The 20,359-nt window shown below is 42.4% G+C and overlaps 1 protein-coding gene across 1 annotated transcript in view; it reads left to right on the top strand.

Moving 5' to 3' along the window:
- Nucleotides 1-15,579, top strand: part of prim2 (DNA primase subunit 2) — a 257,635-nt gene extending 242,056 nt beyond the window's left edge. Inside the window, exons 13-14 of the mRNA XM_060926334.1 lie at nt 5,378-5,446; nt 15,182-15,579. Of these exons, the coding sequence (XP_060782317.1) occupies nt 5,378-5,446; nt 15,182-15,406 (294 nt within the window). The 3' untranslated portion in view covers nt 15,407-15,579. The remainder of the gene's footprint in view (nt 1-5,377; nt 5,447-15,181) is intronic.
- The last annotated feature ends 4,780 nt before the right edge of the window (nt 15,580-20,359 follow it).

Here is a 20,359-nt window from a genome sequence, read left to right as displayed (position 1 = left end):
TTGGCCCAATGTTGGGCAACCCTCTCATAGTCCATCTCACTGTCATCCATGCTGATGTGGATTAATTTGTCCAGCTAGTCTTCTCCTAGCTTATTAAGATCAGTTGGCTTTCTCCGTCCGGTGGGGGACAACATCGGCAGCCAATGAGATCGCTTATAATGAATCAGAAACTTCCGGGATGTCTGACGTTTTCTTTCGATGTTTTTATTGGACGGTTTGAACACGTGATCTTGACATAGCCAACAGATTACAGTTTGTTTACATCCTACCACGCGGACATATTACTTTGACAGAATCAACACAAACACTGGGGGGGGAAGACGGCTTGTTTAACACAAATATAAAAAAAAATACATTACAAAAAAAACCCCACAAAACTAAAATGGGCAGTAAGTCTCAAACAAAACCGGCATACACTTCTAATTAACCTTTTGTAAATAGATCTGTTATTTGCTCTCCTATGTATCTAGTTACTTGTGGGTAGGAAATTTAACGTATCGGTATAAATCTAAGCGTATCGGATTTTAACTAAAGCGACTAAGCGTATCGGCAGGCAGAGCAAGCGTATCGGGCCCGATACACTAAAACGCTTTGGGGAAAACCATGTTGATTAGATGTCACTTGTTGAATTCAGGGTTGAAGAGACCGTCCCGACTTTCCAACTAACAATTCCAAGTTGAGGAATTATTGTTTTTTTTTTTTTCTTTTGAGTCGGAGGTCAGAAATACCAAATTACAAGTTTTAGTTGAGCTCATTTACACCCATTCATTTCCTGCATCATGTATCTGCATACAGGATTTGTGAACCTGCGTTTACTTATCGTCAGATTGTCGTGTTCAGGTAACCGGATTGAAATCAGATTATGTCTTAATAATAAAGAAGCCTTTATTTTGTCACGTACGTTACAGCACAGTGAAATTCTTTTTTTCATATATCTCAGCTTATTAGGAGCCATAAAGTCAGCCATGATACAGCACCCCTGGAACAGAGAGGGTTAAGGGCCTTGCTCAAGGGCCCAACAGTGGCAGCCTGGCAGTGCTGGGGCTAGAACCCCTGACCTTCAGATCAGTAACTCAGAGCAATAACTGTTAATCCACCACTGCCCCTAATGTGCAAATCAGTTCAAAGTTCACGTAGAATATAAAACGGGTAAATTGCATGAAGTTTTAGCTTACTTTATACAACTGTGACAAAATTAACATTAGTGCATGTACAGTACACTTTGCAGTCCAGCCCATGTCTGTATTCTACTCCATATAAAGTTGAGCTGTCTACAACTGTAGTTAAAAATAGTTACTGACTTATTTGTGGACATTTATAGATCTGAGCATCAATGCACTTTTATTACTGACTTTCATTTTCAAAAATATTCATTCCGCCAAATTCCTGTATTGTTTTAGGCAACTGCATCAAAAATTGCAACATTTGGGTGCCATTTTTAATCTCCTTAAAGGCAGCAGTTTTCATGGACTATATGTGCTATGATGTGATGTATTGGGAAAGGATTTGCTGTCAGGTGTTCAAGTGATAGTCATAAATGGCCCTTTTCCACTACTCTTTTTCAGCTCATTTCAGCTCACTTCAGCCCGACACGGCTCGCGTTTCGACTACCTCAGAGCAGCACGACTCAGCTCGCTTCAGCCCTACTCAGCACCCAAAACTTGCATGGTTTTGGAGTGGGGCTGAAGCGAGCCAAACCGAGCCGAGTGGGGCTAGGGGCGTGAGGAGACACTCCCCTGTGCACTGATTGGTGAGGAGGAGTGTCCTCACATGCCCACACACGCTCCGCGAGTACGCTGGGATCTGTAAACACCGTAAACCCGGAAGAAGAAGAATTACGAGAATTATGAAGCCTTATGCGCCTCGCCTCATCTATACGCACTTGCCAGTATCTGTTGGCATTGTCGGTGACGACAAGCCACAGCACCAAGACCAGCAACACTAACGACTCCATGTCCTCCATGTTTATTGTTTACTATCCGGGTCGTGAGACTACCGCTTAAAAGGTCACTGATGTCACTGTTTGCGCCGCCTAACGACATCACGTGACGTCCACCCACTTTCGCTAACTCCACCCAATGTGTCCACCCACTTCCAGCCAGCACGGTTCAGCGCGGTTGTAGTCGAAATGCAACTCCAACAGCCCCACTCAGCTCAACTCAGCCGCGTTGGTAGTGGAAAAGTGGCATTAGATGTACGTGTGTTACATCTGGTTGAATGAGTCCCCGAAGTGACTTGCATGATCAGATTTGCACCTGATCTACTCTGATCTGCACTTACATTTTTCATGTTGATAATCTGCTGAAGATGCATGAAGCACCTGCAGAGGTGTGACAATATATGCAGTTTAGCCATAGCATTTGCTATTTTTAACCTCTTGCTACAGCGCCATGGGAGACACCGGGGGGAACTTTGCTTTTTTTCCCCTCGTTTTCTTTCTTTTTTTTTTTTTTTTTTAGGTAAAACAATCATCAGTTGCAAAACCATAAAATCCACCTGCCAAACGTGAAAAAGATGCTTTTCTTCTAGTACCCATCCCTTTCACTTTCAGTCAAACATACTGAGGTGGATTTTGACCTGGGAATTAAGAAACCTCCATCGGGTGAGTCAGGACAAAACAAGAAGACAGGTTTTGGTCTCTGTAGGCAGAAAGAAAAATGAAGGAACTGCTTTTTAAGTAGCAATCACACTGGACTTTTACCATACTGTTTTCTCATTGTTTGGTGCACATTTGGAGGAAAAAATCCAAACATCAGCTTTAACTTGCTTTATTTGTAATCAAGTCATAAATATTAGCCCAAACCATACATACAGTGTTTTGCAAAAGTATTCATTTGTGTTTGAGGATTCCAAAAAAGTTGGGACAAAGTACAAATTGTAAATAAAAACAGAATGCAATAATTTACAAATCTCAAAAACTGATATTGTATTCACAATAGAACATAGACAACATATCAAATGTCGAAAGTGAGACATTTTGAAATTTCATGCCAAATATTGGCTCATTTGAAATTTCATGACAGCAACACATCTCAAAAAAGTTGGGACAGGGGCAATAAGAGGCTGGAAAAGTTAAAGGTACAAAAAAGGAACAGCTGGAGGACCAAATTGCAACTCATTAGGTCAATTGGCAATAGGTCATTAACATGACTGGGTATAAAAAGAGCATCTTGGAATGGCAGCGGCTCTCAGAAGTAAAGATGGGAAGAGGATCACCAATCCCCTAAATTCTGCGCCGACAAATAGTGGCGCAATATCAGAAAGGAGTTCGACAGTGTAAAATTGCAAAGAGTTTGAACATATCATCATCTACAGTGCATAATATCATCAAAAGATTCAGAGAACCTGGAAGAATCTCTGTGCGTAAGGGTCAAGGCTGGAAAACCATACTGGGTGCCCGTGATCTTCGGGCCCTTAGACGGCACTGCATCACATACAGGCATGCTTCTGTATTGGAAATCACAAAATGGGCTCAGGAATATTTCCAGAGAACATTATCTGTGAACACAATTCACCGTGCCATCCGCCGTTGCCAGCTAAAGCTCTATAGTTCAAAGAAGAAGCCGTATCTAAACATGATCCAGAAGCGCAGACGTCTTCTCTGGGCCAAGGCTCATTTAAAATGGACTGTGGCAAAGTGGAAAACTGTTCTGTGGTCAGACGAATCAAAATTTGAAGTTCTTTATGGAAATCAGGGACGGCGTGTCATTCAGACTAAAGAGGAGAAGGACGACCCAAGTTGTTATCAGCGCTCAGTTCAGAAGCCTGCATCTCTGATGGTATGGGGTTGCATTAGTGCGTGTGGCATGGGCAGCTTACACATCTGGAAAGACACCATCAATGCTGAAAGGTGTATCCAGGTTCGAGAGCAACATATGCTCCTATCCAGATGACGTCTCTTTCAGGGAAGACCTTGCATTTTCCAACATGACAATGCCAAACCACATACTGCATCAATTACAGCATCATGGCTGCGTAGAAGAAGGGTCCGGGTACTGAACTGGCCAGCCTGCAGTCCAGATCTTTCACCCATAGAAAACATTTGGCGCATCATAAAACGGAAGATACGACAAAAAAGACCTAAGACAGTTGAGCAACTAGAATCCTACATTAGACAAGAATGGGTTAACATTCCTATCCCTAAACTTGAGCAACTTGTCTCCTCAGTCCCCAGACGTTTACAGACTGTTGTAAAGAGAAAAGGGGATGTCTCACAGTGGTAAACATGGCCTTGTCCCAACTTTTTTGAGATGTGGTGTTGTCATGAAACTTAAAATCACATAATTTTTCTCTTTAAATGATACATTTTCTCAGTTTAAACATTTGATATGTCATCTATGTTCTGTATAAAATATGGAATTTTGAAACTTCCACATCGTTGCATTCCGTTTTTATTTACAATTTGTACTTTGTCCCAACTTTTTTGGAATCGGGGTTGTACATACATACAGCCAGCCAGCCATCTATACATACAGCCATACATACAGCTATACATCCATACAGCCATCCATCCATGCATACAGCCATCCATCCATACAGCCATCCATCCATCTATACATACAGCCATACATACATACAGCCAGCCAGCCATCCATACAGCCATGCATACATACATCCAGCCATACATACATAAATACAGCCATCCATCATTCCATTCCATACATACAGCCATCCATCCATCCATACAGTGATGCATACATACAGCCATCCATACAGCTATCCATACATACAGCCATACATGCATATATACATCCAGCCATACATACATACATACATACATACATACATACAGCCATCCATCATTCCATTCCATACATACAGCCATCCATCCATCCATACAGTGATGCATACATACAGCTATCCATCCATCCAGCCATACATACGGCCATACATGCATATATACATACAGCCATCCATCCATACAAGCCTATGCTATTAGATAAGAGCTGGATGGAGATGAGATAAGCGCTTTACGTGATCTCTGATCATCTGTCACACTTCTCCCGGTTCATGGCGATGCCACATGCGGTATAATGCATTTCAGTGTCTGTCGATATGTTGCTGAGTTGGAATGCTGTGAATTCCTGGTGGGAATACATGCCCGACAGCACTACCTCAGGGAAGACTTATCGGACTGTGAGGATGTTATCCACAGCATTAAATATTAATCATGCATTCTTGTTTCAGCTTTAATATTTCTTTATAATTATGCAGAGTCCAGCTTTGGGTTTAGAGGTTATTTTTGATAGGAATAAATTGTACATTGCAAAACATCCCCTTTATGTCAAAGAGCAAATTAAAGGCAATGGAGCGCTTAACAGTTTTCTCTCTCTCTCTCTCTCTCTCTCTCTCTCTCTCTCTCTCTCTGTTCTCACAGATTTTGGACCTTGTCAAGGGAATGCACTATCAGTTGGCCTGCCAAAAGTACTTTGAACTGACACACAGTGTAAGCATGCCTTTTTATTCTGACCCGCTATCTTTTTTTCAGCAGCTCTGGGACGACTCTGTAATTCATCCAGCGTGGTTTCAGCGAGTCCAGCCAGTGTAATCACATCCATCATTATCTGCCACAGCCACTTTATTTTTATTGGTTTATTTTAGCACTTGATTGAATTACATTTGATCGAAATGTTATTTATTTGATCCAATGCTTTTGACTTGGCAGTTTGGGTCACATCTAAAACTTCAGAATGGATTCATGTTTTGTTGTTGCTTGAGAGGGCAAAATTGTTAAACAAGCAAGAAGAGGATTGGCCTGGATGCTAAATTTGGTAGGCCTTTCTCTATTCCATGAGAAGCAGCTGTTGACAGTGGTTGTTTTTTTAAAGATTTTTTTTGGGCTTTTTTCACCTTTTATTGGATAGGACAGTGTAGAGACAGGAAATGAGCGGGAGAGAGACGGGGAGAGATCGGGAAATGACCTCGGGTCGGAATCGAACCCGGGTCCCCAGATTTATGGTATGGCGCCTTATCCACCTGAGCCACAACGCCCCCGTTTGCTTGTTTTTTTGTTTTGTTTTTTTGTGCTGTTTTTTCCTGAGTTCAGTAATGCGTAATGTAAAGCGAGGCATGAAAGCTGTAGATTTGTGGGTCAGAGCCAGTGGGAAAGCAAATGAATGAGTAAACATTTCACTGTGTGCTGATTCCTTGTGGTGTTTCAGCCCCTGCTGTGCTCATGCTATTTAGACATAAAGCTGTGAAGACCGTGTTGATGTGACACAATCCTCACCAACACACACACACATACACACTCAGTAAAGTTCCCAAACTGTGTCAGTCAGGATTAGCGGTGTCCTGTCCCTCCACTCAGAAGGCAGGCCCCCAGTTGACAGGTTCTGGAAGACGATACGTGCAGGTACCTGAGCTCAGCAAACGGCTTGGTGACAAGTTAATTTAAGCGAAAAGGAGCAGATCTTTGATGTGAAAGTGAGGGCTAAACCTTTCAAATGCTTGTCATTAGTGTCACGTAAGATGTGTTTGAGACTCGGGGATGAAGGAAAATATCCTGAGTACAATGCCAAAAGGTTAAACAACTCGTCAGTGTGCAGGCCAGAGATTTTCAATCTAAACTGGGTGGGTCAAATTGCTTCCTAAAATGGATAGAAGCTCTAAGGGATGTGTATTTGACCCGATTCACGTACAGTCAGAATACTGTAAGTAAGGAATAAAACATACGAGTGCTTTTAAAGGAAAATGAAATGTCCTGTGGAACCTTTACTACCCTGCATTTGATTCTTTTCTGTAATACAGGAGTCGGCAACCCTAGGCACGCGTGCCACAACTGGCACGCCGAGGAATTTCCAGTGGCACACTGACGATGATACACAAACCTAATTATTCAACACATTAAAAATGTTCAAACGTCATCTTGAACTGTCATTGGCTGTTGCATGGTGAGCCTGCTCTTTTAGCATGACTACACAATATAGCGCCCCCCCCTCCCAGTGTTGCCAGATACTGCTGATGTTTTCCAGCCCAAAATATGTTCAAAACCCGCCAAAATGCACTTAAAACTGCTCAATCTGGCAACGCTGCCCCCTCCCCATATTCCTCACGAGATGGGTCCACTTGATGCAGCAGTTGCGCTAAGATGGCAAAGAAGCTGACAGTTTGGGCTTTCCTCTCCTCGTGGACCAAAGAATATGGGTTCGTTTCTCAGAGGGACCGTGCTGTGTGCACGTTGTGTTCTGAAAGTGTTTTGTGTCGAGCATCCAGTGTTAAACGTCATTTCGAGGCAAAGCACGAAAAGACTTTCAAAGATCAGGCAGATAGGGACGAATCACTCTCATGCGCAGTGTACAGATATGGGAAGCAAGCCCACACTTTAAAAGTCTTTTCCTCAGCTAAAAACAATGCCACTGAAGCTAGCTATATAATTTCTCACTGCATAGCTAAACATGGAAAGCCATTCACAGATGGTAAATACATTAAAGGTGTCCTTCCACCAAAAACGTTTAATACTGGTTCTTTTTGAAATACCATAGTTCACTCCGAGTTGCATATGCATGCTGCATGTGAAAATGTAATTCTACTCCCATTCCCTGTATTAGCTTATGAAAGAAAATAGTCGGAAAAACGAGCGGATCTGAAAAAGCCCTACGTACTTACGTCACTTCAAAAATTAGTATTCATGGCCTCGCGCACCTTGGCTTGCGACCGCTCACGGGAAGAAAGTTAGGATTTAAGCGCGAGGAGAGAGAGCAGAGCCCATCTCATCAGTAGCTAACGAAGAGGACCTAACAGCAAGTTGAAAACATGGCTGAACAAGTTCGTGCCTGTGTTATTTGTGGCAGTAACATATCAATGTTGAATGTTTGGGGAGGCTGAGACCTCCCCTGCGTGAGTTACGAGCGTTCAAAGTCGGGCTGGAGTCGCCGACAGAAACGAAACCTAAGCGGAGCGCTGCGGCTTGCCTCGGGGCGAATTACGTCCCGAGGCACGGGGCTAGCCCGCCATGGCAGCGCTGGTTCGTTGGGGAGAGGGCAGAGGTCACTGGCTGCCAAGTTTGGGGAGGCTGGGACCTCCCCTGCCCGAGTTACAGTACAAGTGTCCAAAGTCGGGCTGGAGCCGCCGACAGAAACGAAACCTAAGTGGAGCAACGTTGCAAGATAGAAGAGCTGAAGAAATGGTTGGAATTTTTCTTTGGAACACCATCAGCGAAGTATAATGCAGCGTTAGTACCGTGTTCTGATCATTTCAACCACAGTGACTTTTCAAACTTCGGTGCCTTCAGTAGTGGTTTTGCTTCGAGGTTGTTTTTAATCCGTGGATCTGTGCCGTCAAGACGATCGACCACCAGCTCACAAGCTGTAAATAAAACATGAGCTTTTTGTTCGAAGGTTTTTGTTACAAAATAGCATGTTCATATTCTCCACGTTAGCATGCATGACATGGTCACAAGCTAGGCAGGGATGAGAGTTTTCCGCTTTTCGGCGGATTTCCGCTTTTTCTGAGTAAAAAAACGACCTTTTTATATTATGCCAAACCTGTTGAGAATTTTTTTTCTTAATTTCGGGGGGTTGGGGTATGTTCCTTCATGCTGTTCAAACTTTATTAACTCCAACGATGTTTACACATTATTTGTAAGTCGCCATCTTTAGTCTCGTTTAAATCTCGTTGAATGTGATGTAAAATTCGTGGTTATCTACATTGTTATTGGTCAAAACATTGATGTCAAGAACATAATAGCCAATCAAAACAGTTTTTACAAAGACACCCACATCCGCTTGTTCTGACCCACTGGAGGTAGCGTCACAATGCTGTTAGCCAATCAGAGGTAACACGTTTACTGATTGCTGTTAGCCAATCAGAGGTAACACGTTTACATGTCATGAAGATTACTGAGTCAGAGCTGAAATCCTGTCGTTCTCCCGCCACCCACTCCTCCACCAGACTAGAACAGCCTGAAACAGGAGAACCACAGCATTTTTTTCACCAAAACCGGCTCACCCAATTAATGAAAAAACGATGCAATGAGACCTTTAAGGAGGCCTTTCTCTCCGGCTCGGATAGTCTTTTTGAGGGGCTGCCAAAGAGACAATAAAATCAAGAATAAAAGACATTCCCGTATCAGCTGTTACATTCTGTTATGTTACGTTCTGATACATTCCCGTATCAGAACTGTTGAGCGACGAATTGGTGAAATGGCAGAAAACGTAAGGGTGCAGCAAACAACTGGCATAAAGTGGGTTAAAGTGTATGAGGTTAATGGCATAAAACAAGTGCAATGGTGTTTTACATTTGCTCAATGCATTAAATATCCATATGCGTCTAAAATGTGTGGTGTCTAATTACACATAGTTAACAACACCTATTTCAATAGCACACTAACTAACAAGAAAATTTCTAATTGGCACTACATGGCAAAAAGGTTGCCGACCCCTGCTGTAATAGATGTTTCTATAAAACATCAGTGTTTTATTCCTTTTGTACCACAACAATTGGTTAACGACTGATTTTTGTAAGTGACGCATGTTTTTCTCCATTTATATTTACATTTATTATGGAACGCCTATGAAACAAAAATCACTTTTATGCGAAATGACCCCATTCTGAGTAACTGAGAATTCAGCAGTGCGGTGGTATAAAATGTAGCATAATTAACAGTCCAGATCAATTCCTTTTGACCTTTGGTGATACCAGCCACGGAGTACGTCAAGGTAACGTGGAAATGTTTCAGGTCTCTGTGCCTTAGGTCAAGGAACTGTAATCGCAACTCAATACCGTGGAGTGATTTTCACATTTTTAGGACTTGATTGTGTTTTAAAAGCCCTGATCTGTGGCCCCAGATGCCTCTTGGCGGAAGAGATGTTCTATGTGCATGTTTGTGGCTGGATTTAAAGCACTCAGCGTCATTGACTACATTGAACTGCTTATAATGGATAACAGTGAAAACAGCAGTGCGTCTGTGAACCACAGGCCCTGATAAACAGCTGATGACTAATAGCCAAACAGTGCAAACAACTCATCTTCCTCCGAAATTAAAAGACAGCCCTCCTGATGAACAGCCTAACTGGGCTTGAATGATGAGCTGTCTGTTCCCGCAGACAGTGAAACGCACACATAGCTGAAAATCAAGAGTCATATTTTAAGTCAGTTATATGAAAAGACATGGCTGACATTAATGTGCACGATAAAGCATACTTATTGACGCATCAATAGAGTCCCTGCCTCCTTCCACCCACCATCTGATTTGATATGCTGGAGTCATCATGGGCATAAAGACACGCTTGTTAGGCCACATGGTGGGACTTTAATCACCGCCATATGTCCCACCTGCTCTCTCAGCCACGAGTTAGAACGGATAGTCCGGCAGCGTTTATTAAAGGTCAAAATGTAATACTTCACTGATGAAATATTTACACAAGGGCAATAAATCAAATGCTGGAGAGAGTAATGAAAAGGCAGTTGGGAGGTTTGGAGGCATTGCAGTTCCCCTCCTTGATACAAAACAAGGTGGAGCATGATCTCACTCCAGAATTCATCAGAGTTGATTCATCCTTATGCATTTTTTATTCATCACTGAGGCGGTGCTTCGGTGTGGATTCATTCAAAAGCAAGGGTTCCCAACTTTTTTTTTTTTTCCAGCTGAACCCCTTCAACCTAAATTATATGCCGAAAGTACATTTTGAATTTTTAAGTAAGCTAATGTTGGGGGCGTCGTGGCTCAGGTGGATAAGGCGCCATACCATAAATCCGGGGACCCGGGTTCGATTCTGGCCCGAGGTCATTTCCCGATCCCTCCCCGTCTCTCTCTCCCGCTCATTTCCTGTCTCTACACTGTCCTATCCAATAAAGGTGAAAAAAGCCCAAAAAAATATATCTTAAAAAAAAGAGTAAGCTAATGTTGGAGAAACTTTTTAACTAAATGACAGGTTTCTTTTCACTTAGTGAAGTACATGATCCAGGGACGAGAATTTTCCACCAATTGGCGGAGTTCCGATTTTTTCAGACCAAAATGATCGTTTTTGAGATCGATGTAAATCCGTTGAGAAATTTTCGGGGGGGTATGGTTAACGATCTGTGGTCACCTTATAACGTCTTGATTCTTGGTGGGCTCCAGGTTAAAGGGCTGATGACACGAACATGACTCTATGCAATTTCTTAAACTATACAACATGGCAAACATGTTAGATTTGTTATAATTACGTGAAAAGAAGCTGTTGTTACGCGAATATCCAACTTTTAATTGCACAGCGCAAGAAAACTGGGTCCGTGGCTCGCGGCCATGCTGTGACGTCAGCGGAAGAACACGCTGCGGTTCACTGGCTGTTCTACTCAATGGAAATGGCGCATGAAAACGCCGGTGAACTCTCTAGTGCTAGCTCTTCAATAACCAAATACTGGTACTTTAAGCAGTGATCATGATGGCATGATTTTATCTGATTTTAAATAAATGAGATTGATAATAATGTGAATGTTCACAACTAGTACATACAAACTCTGCAGCTTCTGATTCAGCAGCTGCGTCATACTCCGCAAAAACATCAGCAAGAACCTACAGTATAAATGGAAATGCAATACACTAAGCTCAAATGACTTTTGGAAAGTATCATTTCTAAATTTTTTCTACATATTCTTGAAGTCGGTCATCGGGGTACTTGCTACCGTTCCCTAACAACGCATGGCAAAGGGTAAAGTGTAGTGTTGCTACGAGTACTTGCTAAAGCCTCCGGTGGAAGATCCTCGATGTGCTGATAAGACATACAGTTCTATATAACACACAAGTGTCACGATAATCACAAAACAGATGCAAATTGTTAAAATACCTAATTTTCAAGCAATCACGTGTTGATCTCTTCTGAATAGAATCTATGATAGCCTACCCTCTTTACCCTTTGCCTCTTGTTGCTAGGCGGCAGTTACATGAAAGCCGCAAGCTTTCACAAGCAAATACATGACTGATATCACGCCGACTTTATGATTACATTTATGATCATCATGAATGTGTACTCTATGATGTGTACTCTGAGCGCTCTGGAGCGAGTGGCTTCCAAGATGGCCGCGCAGACCGCAGTGTTACTATTTTTAGCATCATGTCGGAGCACTCTATAGCTCTACGTACCTTTATCTTATGTCGTTTCTCAACACATGTTCTGACAGGAGGACTGTCTTTGGAGGAGTCGCCTTGTCCCAGGCGACTGCTGGATCCGGCATAGCTACTAGTAGACCCCCTCCGGAATACTGTAGGCACTGCTGATGGTAGTAACACACGTTTGTGCTGAACTGAACACCCAAGAGATTCTTTTAAGCTGGAAAGGGTGTCAAAACAATCCAAATCGAAGTGTTCAGAGCACAGGACGGATGTTGGTGAGGGCTCCCACTTGTCACGAGTGCGCCTGACTTGCTTCACCCACTTCGCATGCAGCTCGGGATCTCTGGGAAACTTGAATAAACTTACCCCATCCTTGTGGGTTTTGGAACAAAAGCCGGCAACACAACGCGAAGGCATAATAACTATATATATATATATATATATATATATATATATATATATATATATATATATATATAATGTATAATAATAATACTAATAATGACAAACTGAACACCTGTCGCATCAACAACAAACTGGTAAGTTAGGAGGAAGATTCTTTCGCTGACGTCATATAGCTCCTCCTCCTCCTTCGTCTCCTGGGTGCTGCAGCCCCGTCAAATTTGCCCAAATAGCCGCGTTTTTTATCATAACTTGTAAAATAGGCGCCTTCGTGAATTAATATATGGATCATCAGGAATTACTTATGTTATAAAACATCGCCAAAGATGTCAGAAACGTGTCATCAGACCTTTAACACACTCGAGTCTTTCGACATGTCGTAATTAACATTCACTTTTGCGACAATATTCGACTTATTTGCGGTAGAATTTTCAGGAAATCCCATCGCGTGCAGTGTATAAACACAAGTACGCATGCTCTCCACGCGTGGCTTGCAATCGCCGTTCGCCGTCCATACACACTGTTTGACGATACGCATTGGTAACATCGGAAAGACACGTATTCAGGCGGGATATTTTAGCATATCGACAATGGCAAAAGTCCTAGAGAAGAAAGAAGAGGATCGAGCGAGGGAGATTGATAAAGGTGCAGGAATAAAGAACTGTTTTCGATGGGCTTGGTTAGAAAGAACACTGAATGTCGAGATCGACAAGCAGACTGTCACAACGAAGCTCGGTGATCATATACGGAAAATAGACGTCCCAGGAAAAGTACTTTGCTCATTGTGTTCTGACATGATAAACTACGCTAGTAGAGGGGCAAGGACTATCGAACTTCACACATACACCAAAACCAAAGGTAGGTCGAAAATTATTTTGCATGTTCAATGATTCATTATATTATTTATAATGTGATATATATCTCAAAAACATGTCATATATAAGTGTGTATCTTTTGTAAATGGGGTTAGCTTATCTAATGTAGCATGTTGGGGAGAATCATAGTATCGTATCTATATTTCTGATAAAATTTTAGGTATGATACGATGTATAACTCTCCTACTTATTGCTTATTTCATGGGGGGGGATTGCTGGCATGTGCCACGCGGGAGCGTCTGCCCACATTTTTTAGGCCGAGATGAACTTGTAGTTTTTGATTTTAAAAAAGTTTCCAATATGTAATGCCAATTGTACATGCCTGTTCTTTAATTCACAATCACCATCTTGATCTTATGGTGTCTGTATTACATTACACAACATCCTGTCCAGATAAAACCTAGTTAGTACACACAACAGTTGAAAGGGAAGTGATGAGTGATGTTGAATGTTGCCTGCTTAATATGCAAGACCTCCTGCTACCATGATAACCTCAGAAGAAAGCTTAAGAGAATTATATGATCGAACTTTTTTTTTCTGGTTCACACTTCATTTTAAAGGATTAGAGTATTCAAGGACATGAATAGCAAAAATGCAGAAATATAATACTGTAGAGCTCGTTTATATTAAAAGGTGCATTGATTTTTTGAAATCATCAAATGTGAATTGATTAAAAACAAGTCTCTTGTGCCATGTTAATCATTTTCACCTGGTAGTCCACCAAGAAGGGGAATTTATTTCCAAATACATTGCAACTTTTTGCTGATAAAATTAATGGTTTTGGGGTAAAAAAAAAAGCCAAAAATCATTAGCTCCCGCCCCCTGGGCCCCCACCAGGGCTCTGCCCTTGGGCCCCGCTGGGTGCCTGCGGCCCCCAAATCCCTGGCTTTTTTCAGACTTTTTTAAATATTTTTCATTCTCATCCCTGATGATCATTACTATATATTTTTTTAAACTTCCCAATGTTTTTCTCCCCAATTTTGTCTTGCCAATTCCCTTGTACGAGTTAATTTTCTCTGATCATACAACAGACACCAATTGGAAAGGGTGAAGGCTATCACATACTTCCTCCAAGACGTGTGAAGCCAACCTTGACATCTTTTGGAACGGCTGTTGGTGCTGTACCACAGTGAAGTGTTTTAATCACTCAGAGGAAAGTGCTATTTACCACCTTCTGCATACATGAAGTCACACATGCTTGTGATTAGCTAGTGATCGACAAGGGAGAGAGTATGCCATCCATCCCAACCAAAGAACACGGCCAATTTTGGTCCTCTGTCACCTGGCCATGAATGGCTGTGGCATCATTGGGATTTGAACCTGCGTTCTCCTGATGATAAGGAGAACACTTTTTTCTGTTGCGTCTCTTGGGAGCAATTTAACGTGCTCCTGACATTGCAGTGCCTCCACGAACCCAGGTTTTTGGAAACCCTGTTTTAAAGTGTTAACCCTGGAAAGGATCTGCATGTAAGGGATTGCTCAGCATTGCTCTTAAATAACGTTGTTGACCTGGGCAATCTCTTCTCCGAGGGAAGGAAGACTTCAGCTCTGATTTATTTCTGAAGGACTAGGAGATGTACAGGGCCTCAGTGGTGTTCCAACAGTTCATGTACAGTTAAACTGTCTGTTTCCTTTTACGTTAAACAATGGAAAAAGACTCCAGTCTCCAGACAAGGCAGCACAGTGGGAGTGTTCAGTGTAACTTCAAAGTGCATCAGGCTTACAGAAAGGTAGAAAGGAGGCCAGAGCATGTTTTTTTTTTTTTTTTCCACTTTGCAAAGGATGTTCATTTCCATAAACAACACCGCTTTCATTTCAGTGCCAACACAAGGTTGTGAAACTTTCCAAATGTTCTGATTCCTCCAAACAGATCGACGATGCTGGGTTTTCTCTGAATCACCCAAACCAGTACTTCCTGGAGAGTCAGAAGCTGCTCGGTGGAGGAAAAGAGGTCAAGAAGGAAGCAGAGGTGCCTCAAAAGGGACAGGAAAACGCGGCCAGTAATGGTCCCAGTGTCCCTCCGTCACGTCAGCACAACACCACTCAAGCTCTGGATGATATGGGGGATTTAGACTCGTACTTCCTTGATGAGTAAAGCCTATAGTCAAACAAACCGACTAATACTTTTAATCCTTTTTTCAAAACAGTTTTGAATCCTGGAAATGTTGATGATTTTTGGTTGTCATAATATCTTTAGCTACTAATGGTAACAAGATTTCATATGTTTTGCTCAGTTGACGAAAGATAAATAAAACCTTCAGTAATGAAGACTAAGCTTGTTGTTTTTCATTTCATCCAGACATTTATGTTTGAGGCATTTGGCAGATGCCCTGATCCAGAGCGACTTGCAAAAGTGGTTTGGATTCTCTTAATAATAAATACATCATAATACTGGTTCACTGCGTCACAAACTAAGAATACCATCAGTCTAAAAGAAAAAAAAAATCAGTTGGGGAGGTAATGTAGTAATAAAAGCACACAAACAACACATTTTATTTATTTTAAAGTGCTTATTTAAGTACTTCAGGATGCAGTAGGTCTTTAGATGCAATTTGAAGTCTGCCAGTGACTCAGCTGTTCAGACCAGCCTTTCTCAACCGGGGTGCCGTCAAAAAATGATATATTCTAACATTGAAATAAATAAAATGAATTAAAATTCCGGGCGGCACGGTGGTGTAGTGGTTAGCGCTGTCGCCTCACAGCAAGAAGGTCCGGGTTCGAGCCCCGTGGCCGGCGAGGGCCTTTCTGTGTGGAGTTTGCATGTTCTCCCCATGTCCGCGTGGGTTTCCTCCGGGTGCTCCGGTTTCCCCCACAGTCCAAAGACATGTAGGTTAGGTTAACTGGTGACTCTAAATTGACCGTAGGTGTGAATGTGAGTGTGAATGGTTGTCTGTGTCTATGGCCCTGTCCACACGGCAACGGATTCAGGTGACTCCGATACAATTGCTTATCGTTTAGGCCTGGCGTCCACACGGCACCGGCGTTTTGGGTGCCCAAAACGCAATCTTTTTGAGAACGGGTTCCAGAGTGGAAAGATCTGGCAATGTTGCCGTTGTGAAGTCGTCTGGATGAGTAGAACGGATTTGTTTACGATGACGTCACAACCACATGACTGAGAGTGCTTCACGCAGGGTAGAAGTGTAACGAACTCGATGCGAGTTGTCAACAAATCCTATAACTTGGTTCATGAAACGCGCTTACAAAATATTTTCACTGTGAATATTTATTGTGTAATGGTGCAAAGTGAGAGAGAGAGAGAGAGAGAGAGAGAGAGACAATCCCGCCAGCAAAAATAGGGAAAAAAAGGAGCGATCTCACCTCTTCAGATGTTGGTTTAAGTCCGACAATACATTCCTCAAAAAGGGCGTAGAAAAGCAAATTAATCCATCAACGTGTAGCATTCAATTTATTCCGGACCATTAAAGACGCCGCCTTCCGCGTAGAATCATACGTCATCCTCGCCGCCATATTGGATAGGTCAAAGCGGAGAATAAAGATTAGCTGCGTTTAACTGTACCAACAGGTTTGCCGTCCAAACGAGATCACATGGGATTACCTTTCACAGGTGAGACTGGAAAAATACTTTTCATTGTATTTGGTCATTATAATGTAATTTTACGAACAGATTTTCCTGACTTTGTGGCTAATATGAAGTCTCGTGCATAATAGTGTATGCGCATGTGTCCTTACTTCTTCTATTGTTCTGGTGTCTCCGAAGGGACCGTCTTACACCGCCCCTAGAGGTGTGGCATGTGTATTGCATCGTTTTCAGCAAGCGTTGCGTTGCCATATGGACCTGATATTTTACTGATCGTTGCCCATTTGGACGCGATATATTTTTAAATAACATCTCGTTGCCGTTGTCGTGTGGATGTAGCCTATGTGTCAGCCCTGTGATGACCTGGCGACTTGTCCAGGGTGTACCCCGCCTTTCGCCCGTAGTCAGCTGGGATAGGCTCCAGCTTGCCTGCGACCCTGTAGAACAGGATAAAGCGGCTAGAGATGATGAAAATGAATTAAAATTCCAAAAAAGGATAGTTACACTAATGCAGATCATCGCCGCCTCATGCATCATCAAAATTTGTCTCAAGGCCCCCTTTCCCATGTCACAATGTCACTGGCGGGGTCAGCGTGACTGCGTATATTTTATATGGGGGTGCCTTGAGAATTTGCATACTTCTGAAGGGTGCCGTGACTGAAAAAAGGTTGAGAAACGCTCGTTCAGACATCGAGGGGAAGATCATTCCACCACTGAGGTGCCAGAACAGAGAAGAGCCTTGATGCGTGGCTTGATCAGAGGGAGCGTGATGCAGGGCGGAGTGGGATGAGTGCTTTGAGGTAAGTGGAGGCTGGCCTGTTTATGGCTTTTTAGGCAGAAGCCAGCGGAGAGAGTGTAGCAATGGGATGGTGTGGGAGAACTTAGGAAGGGAGTCATGCAGCTGTATTCTGGATCAGTTACAGAGGTCACATGGCGCTCAGAAGCAGATCTGCGAGGAGCGAGTTGCAGTAGTCTAGTCTTGAAATAACACAGGACTGAACAAGCACCCGAGTGACCTGTTTGGATAGAAATGGACGAATCTTTCTGATGTTTTAAAGAAGAATTGGACAAAAGGACATTTGGTTGCCAATGGTTACTTCAAGGTTGTGTGCAGTGACTGAAGGTGAAATCAGAGAGTTGACCAGGGAGATCACAAGAACTTGACGTGAGGATGAACGACAGATCAGTTTTGCTTGGATTATGATGTATGAAATAGTAGTGATACTATTAATATTAGTGATGCTCTGAAATAAAGGTTATGGCTGAGGGCAATGCTAAATTATTAGCAACCAAAAAGCAGAAAATTATACCCTTTTATGCTTTTCAGTGAAACTGAATTACAAAACTAGAAGACGATGAAAAGGAAAACTTAAAACCAAACCGGAATGCTTTAAGCCGTAAAATTAGCCAAACATCGTTCCCTCAAAAAAAAAATATAGAACTTGGATATAGTTTCATTATTTTTGAGCAGGGGAATAGAAATACAGGCAATAATTTATGTTCAAGTGGCCTTTTATTGGTGCTGTGGTCAAGCTAATATAGGATATGTAGTGATTTTTAGCTTTTGCAGTTTAGTGGTAGAATTTGTTTTTCCTGCAGGCATCATCTACAAATAAGGCTTTTTTGCTTTTTTTTTTCAGCCTAAGCAGCCAAAAAAAAAGTCAGCCCAAGCAAATAAAACTCATCTGCTGGGGGGGGATTCTTTGAACAGGAAAGGATGCTGGATGTGAAAGATGACTGTGCCTGAGTGAACTTTGATTTGAGAATTCGCAAACCTGTCTTGTGAGCCAACAGAAAATAAGAAGGCGGGACATTTATCTCTTCAGTCAGGGGGGAAAAAATGAGCTTGCTAATCATTAAGCATCCGTTACGCTGGACTTTTGCCTATTTTATTTTTTATTGTCGCACATCTGAAAAAAATTGCCATATTCATCCAATAACATACGCTGGGGGGTGTTAAAATTATGCTTTCTCTCTCTCTCTGCTTGACAGGATATTTTTGTGATCATGTCATTAACAACATGGCTCTGTTCAAATAGGGATGTAACTCTACACAATTTGACTCAATCCATGACACCGGCTTCATGATTTTGATTCTTAGATAGACATGAAAGTGTTCCGGATTTTCCCGGAATTCCGGATTTTTAGATTTTCCTCCGGATTTTTTCCACTAATGACCCGGAAATCCGGATATTTGACAAAACTCTTGAAAATCTCCAGTTTTCCGAATGGAGAAATTTATTTTTCGGATTTTTCGCATTCCTAGACGCGGCATAATGCTTCGCATCGTCCTTGCATGGGCGCGGTCCTTAAATAGCCCAAACATAGTTCATTGATTAAAGACAGGTGTTCTTTGTTAACGGCGCGCACGCCGGAGCTCTTTAGGCACGCACGCCCAAGGCGCGCCTTCAGGTGCAGGTGCTAAGGCGCGCAGGACTAACACCGTTCTGCACAACACAATCGCACTAGAAAGCATGTTCAAGCTGCCAGTGTAGCTGCAGTCTTTTTAGTTGCGAATTACGAGTATTTTCTCGTGTTAATAATTCGCCATGTCAAAACAAGCAGAACTTTCCTCCTTTTTTCGACATGAAGCAATTTATTTTATTTATTTTATATATGTGGCTGATCACAGACTCCAGGGACACATGTCGGCCCGGGGGCATTTTAAGTTATTGACAGATTCAGAAAGTACAGTTTCTAAGCTTTCCAATGATGCCTTCCATGTGGAGATCTGACAATATTTGAAGAATGTGTGGCCTTTTGAAAGTGTATACTTCTTAAAACAGAAAAGGGAGAAAATCGCCCTCAAAGTTTTCCATCTCAGCTACTCTGGGTGTAGGGCGGGCACATAATGGTGCTTATTTGCATGACATTAAGGAAAGCCCTACTCCCTACTAGCTAGCACGATGCTACTTTCATGTAAACAAAGATCACCACGTCAATTTTCCTTCCATGCAAAGTATGCCCAACACAATTATGAAGTACAAAAACAAGTCCTAAAGTATACTTTAACGTTTTGTGGTTGAAAAATTACTCACACCGTAAGAAAGATAGCACGATGATGACACAACTAACACAACACTAGTTTCATGTAAAGCCTCGGTCACAACCGGCCGTACCGTGCTCCTACGGCCGGTCTACATGCAAAAAACACAAGAAACGCACGGAGAGCACGCAAGAAACGCACGAGAGCGTGCGTGTGATGTGCTGATTTTCGAGCCGCAGACCGGCCGCAGAGGTTCTTTGTCATGTCAAACAAACTCTACGGGCGCTTACGTTTTTTTCAGGTTGCAAGACAAACTTACGGCCAACGCGCGTCTTTCTCCATGAACAAAAAAAACCCGCAGCGATTTGGGGAAACGCCAAAAATCACACGGCCAAAAAATCGTACGTCCGGTTGTGACCTAGGCTTAACCAAACCACAACACTCTCCGTTACAGTACATGCAAAAATAACCACACAGCCTTAGATTAATAAACTTACCCCATCAGAAAGAGAAACGGCGCCTTG

Source organism: Neoarius graeffei, chromosome 7 (genome assembly GCF_027579695.1).
Source record: "Neoarius graeffei isolate fNeoGra1 chromosome 7, fNeoGra1.pri, whole genome shotgun sequence".
NCBI classification, from domain to species: Eukaryota; Metazoa; Chordata; class Actinopteri; order Siluriformes; family Ariidae; genus Neoarius; species Neoarius graeffei.
This window is presented reverse-complemented; position numbering and strand designations above follow the sequence as displayed.